The sequence below is a fragment of the Sapajus apella genome, unplaced genomic scaffold (assembly GCF_009761245.1).
Source record: "Sapajus apella isolate SASKATOON/1434 unplaced genomic scaffold, GSC_monkey_1.0 scaffold5434, whole genome shotgun sequence".
In the NCBI taxonomy this organism is placed as follows: Eukaryota; Metazoa; Chordata; class Mammalia; order Primates; family Cebidae; genus Sapajus; species Sapajus apella.
The window spans coordinates 1-4,550 of record NW_022442358.1 but is presented as its reverse complement, the minus strand read 5'-3'; the positions used below and the strand labels follow the sequence as shown (position 1 = coordinate 4,550).

The 4,550-nt window shown below is 52.1% G+C and overlaps 1 protein-coding gene across 2 annotated transcripts; it reads right to left on the bottom strand.

Moving 5' to 3' along the window:
- Window positions 1-1,231: 1,231 nt before the first annotated feature.
- LOC116547907 (cyclin-L2-like) lies at window positions 1,232-4,547 on the bottom strand. 2 transcript variants are annotated; one of them, XM_032273667.1, is made up of 3 exons: window positions 4,216-4,450; window positions 3,863-4,046; window positions 1,232-1,687 (listed from the first exon to the last, which is right to left on the bottom strand). In XM_032273667.1, the coding sequence occupies exons 1-3, from the start codon at window positions 4,328-4,330 to the stop codon at window positions 1,543-1,545; spliced, it is 444 nt and encodes a 147-aa protein (XP_032129558.1). In that variant the 5' UTR covers window positions 4,331-4,450; the 3' UTR covers window positions 1,232-1,542. The 2 variants fall into 2 exon arrangements, with proteins under 2 accessions (XP_032129558.1, XP_032129559.1); XM_032273668.1 differs by having other exon boundaries at window positions 1,239-1,687; window positions 3,863-3,972; window positions 4,216-4,547.
- Window positions 4,548-4,550: the final 3 nt, after the last annotated feature.

Sequence of the window (4,550 nt, the reverse complement as noted above, 5' to 3'; positions counted from 1 at the left end):
TACATGCCGCAAAAGGCTTCCAGTCATTTCAGACTACAGGGGCCAGAATCCTCTAATTCCTCCGTAAGAGGAAGTCAGGCTGTCACTAAAGCATCTTTAGAAAATTAGCTGATGTGGCTGGGTGCAAGTGGCTCACGCCTGTGATCCCAGCACTTTGGGAGGCCAAGGCGGGCAGATCGGAAAGTCAGGAGTTCAAGATCAGCCTAGTCAACATGGTGAAACCCTGTCTCTACTAAAGATACAAAAATCAGCCAGGCATGGTGGCGCATGCTTGTAATCCCAGCTGCTTGGGAGGCTAAGGCAGGACAATCACTTGAACCTGGGAGGCAGAGGTTGCAGTGAGCCGAGATTGCACCACTGCACTCCAACATGGTAACAGAGTGAGACTCCGTCTCACAAAAAAAAAAAAAAAGAAAGAAAGGGCCAGGTGTGGTGGCTCACGTCTGTAATCCAAGCACTTTGGAAGGCTGCGGTGGGTGGATCACGAGGTCAGGACCATCCTGGCCAACATGGTGAAACCCTGTCTCTACTAAAAATACAAAAATTAGCCAGGTGGGGGCACATGCCTGTAGTCCCAGCTACTCGGGAAGCTGAGGCAGGAAAATCACTTGAACCCAGGAGGCGGAGGCTGCAGTGAGCCGAGATCACACCATTGTACTCCAGTCTGGCAACAGAGCAAGATTCCATCTCAAAGAAAAAAAAAGAAAGCCGGGTACGATGGCTTACGCCTGTAATCTCAGCACTTTGGGAGGCCAAGGTGAGTGGATCACCTGAGGTCAGGAGTTCAAGATCAGCCTGGTCAACATAGTGAAACGCCATCTCTACTAAAAATACAAAAAATTAGTAGCCGGGCACGGTGGCTCAAGCCTGTAATCCCAGCACTTTGGGAGGCCGAGGCGGGTGGATCACGAGGTCAAGAGATCGAGACCATCCTGGTCAACACAGTGAAACCCCGTCTCTACTAAAACTACAAAAAATTAGCTGGGCATGGTGGCGCATGCCTGTAATCCCAGCTACTCGGGAGGCTGAGGCAGGAGAATTGCCTGAACCCAGGAGGCGAAGGTTGCGGTGAGCCGAGATCGCGCCATTGCACTCCAGCCTGGGTAACAAGAGCGAAACTCCGTCTTGGAAAAAAAAAAAACAAAAAACAAAAAATTAGCCAACTGTGGTGGCGGGCACCTGCAATTCCAGCTACTCAAAAGGCCAAGGCAAGAGAATCGCTTGAACCAAGGAGGTGGAGGTTGCAGAGAGCAGAGATTGTGCCATGGCACTCCAGAAAAACATATACTAACAAATTTAATTTTAACAAACTCACCACTATTTTTGAAAGCCCAAACTTAAGTCATGCCATTTCCAAAACTCTTATAAATGTGTTGCTAAGATAAACAGCTAACCCTGGAAGACTAACGCATCAGGAACTGTTTTTGAATTGCGGGTGTAAAGTGGGAAGTCGAGTCAGGGATGCACTCAGTGCCTGTCACAGCCTTCAGCCGCACTGAGGTGGAGAGGAGGCCAGGCTGCAGCAGTGGTCTGCGCAGGCTCTCAGGGCGGGAGCCGCACACCCACCTTGTGAGGGTGCTTCACATGGACGCAGAAACCCAGCTCTTTGAGAACTCGTCTTTCCGCCTTTATAATTTGGTTCTTTAAATTAACATAATCTTGATCCAGTAGTAGAGGCACAGGCTTCCTACAAAAGAGAGAGCACAGGGTCTGCATCAGGGTCAAGCAGAACAAGGCTTCCGACATGCCATCATGACCTCCAACTGTGAGCACCTAATGCAAACCCGACACACACATGGCTGCGATGGCCACGTCCTCTAACTAACAAGACCACACAACATTCCTCACAGCACAGCGCCAACCTACCTATCCCATGCCAACGATCCTCCCCACTGTTCCTTATAGATCAACAGCTTCTGGTGCGCAAGCACAGACCGAACACAGCAACGGTTTTAGGATCTCATGGCACCACTGCTTAAAAGCACTTTGTGTGGCTCAAGACGTAAGGATACATACTCATGGTTAAATAGCCCGTAAACCACTGAAAGACAGTATTTAAATACAGCTGGGCCAGGGCGGTGGCTCACTCCTGTCATCCCAGCACTTTGGGAGGCCGAGGCAGGCAGATTGCCTGAACTCAGAAGTTCGAGACCAGTCTGTCCAACACGGTGACATCCTGTCTCTACTAAAAAAAATACAAAAATCAGCCAGGCGTGGTGGCAGGTGCTTGTAATGCTACCTGCTTAGGAGGCTGAGACAGGAGAATCACTTGTTGAAGGGTGGGGGGTGGGGGGGTGGCAGAGGTTTCAGTGCACCAAGATTGCATTACTGCACTTCAGCCTGGGTGACAAGAGTGAGACTCTGTCTCAAAAACAAAAACACAGATGGCCAGGCGAGGTGGCATGGGCCTGTAGTCCCAACTATTTAGGAGGCTGAGGCAGGAGAACTGTTTGAACCCGGGAGGCAGAGGCTGCAGTGAGCCAAGATCACATCACTGCACTCCAGCTTGGGCCATATAGCAAGACTCCATCTCAAAAATTAAAGTCGTATTTTTTCTTTTTCGAGACGAAGTTTTGCTCTTCTCTGCCAGGATGGAGTGCAATGGCACGATCTCGGCTCACTGCAACCTCCCCGATGGGTTCAGCCAATTCTCCTGCCTCAGCCCCCCGAGTAGCTGAGATGACAGGTGCCTGCCACCATGCCCAGCTAATGTTTTCTTTTTTGTATTTTTGGTAGACACAGAGTTTCACCATGTTGGCAGGCTGGTCTTGAACTCCTGACCTCAGGTGATGCACCTTCCTTGGCCTCCCAAAATGCTGGGATTACAGGCATGAGCCACTGTGCCCGGCCAGAGGCCGTGTTTTCTAAAGAACTTCCATTAACTTCAGGAGCATAAACGCTGGGCTAAGGTCAGAGCCAGTGGTTCTCAACTGGAGCAATTTTGCTATTCTGGGGCCATGAGGCAACATCAAGAGACTTTTGGTTTTTTTTGGAGGCAGAGTCTCATTCTGTCATCCAGGCTGGAGTGCAGTGGTGACACTGCAGCCTCAATCACCTGGCCTTAAGCGAACCTCCCGCCTCAGCCTCCCTAGTGCTGGGATTACAGGTATGAGCCACCACACCTGGTATGTGAGGACTTCTGGCCATCACAACTAAGGTGGAGTACTCCTGGCATCCAGTGAGTAGAGGCCAGGGATGCTGCTGAATCCTGCAACAGACAGAACAACCCACCAGAACTAAAGATCACCCAGCCTGTAATCCCAGTGCCTTGGGAGACTAAGGCCAGCAGAACCCTGAAGCCCAAGAATTTGAGACCAACCTGGACAACATGGCAAGACCCCATCTCTACCAAATAAAAAATAAAAAAATTAGCAGGCATGTTAGCGTGCAGTCCGAGCTACTGAGGAGGCTAAGGCAGGAGAAACTCTTGAACCTAGGAGGTTTAGGCTGCAGTGAGCCATGATCATGCCATTGCATTCCACCCTAGGCAACAGGACACCCTGTCTCAGGGCAGGAGGGAAAGGATTATCCACCCTGAATGTCAACACTGCTGAGATTAAGAATTCCTGCTCTAGAACTTTCAGAAACTTATGGGAAACAAGCAGCAACAGGGCCGTGCGCCGACATGGGTAAAGCAGGAAGCCAGCACCAGGGCCACGGGCCACAGTGCCCCGTCCTCACTGGAGCCCCTGCCGTCACGCTCAACAGCACCTGCCGACGCCTCTGAGTAGGCCCTGTTCGAAGAACTTGAAAATGCGCTCAGGAACATCCCACAGGTTTAAGACCTCAGGCCTGCACTTTGTTACAGAAACGTTAGCGTAATGTAACCAGAAGACGACGCAGACTGCACTGACTGACTCACTTTTTCTCCCTCAGCTGGCGGAGGCGGTGAAACACGTTGATGACGTCGCGTATGCGTCTCGGAGCCTCTTCTATCTTGGAAGCCAGGTGAACACAGGCCATTGACACATGCTGAAGCGGAAGCATCGCAACACACCCATGTTTGTCCCCAGCCACCGCATCCTGACGGGCCAAAGGCTTGAGAGCTATTCAGACCAAAACGCACCCAGGGGAAAAGCAGCCGAGAAGCAGAACCTTCCGGCACAGAGCTCAGACCGGGGAGCAGGCAGTCTCTCCCCTGAGTAACCGGGCAAACAAAAACCGTTTCCCCTCGACATATTCCGCTGGGAATGAAGCGCAGGAGGGGGCCCTTACCTCCATGGAATGCTTCACGAAGGACTTGGTGTAGAAGAACCGCTGGAACAACACCTGCCCGGTAGCCATGGCCACCTAGAGTGAAGGAAAGTTTCTGTATTTTCAAACGCACCATCCAAAGCCTTCGCGGGCAAAAGTCATCGAGTAACGTGGGACTCCCCACTCAGAAGCCAATACTGAAACGTTTCCCAGGTCCACGAATGTTCTTTGTGTCCCGCCGTCTCGGGGGTCCAGCGCACGAGGGAAGGCCCGGGGGCGGGGGTGGGGACGGGCTTGGGATTGGCCCCAGGGCTGGGGTCGGGGAGGGTGCCGGGGTTGGGGCGGGGGCCGGGGGT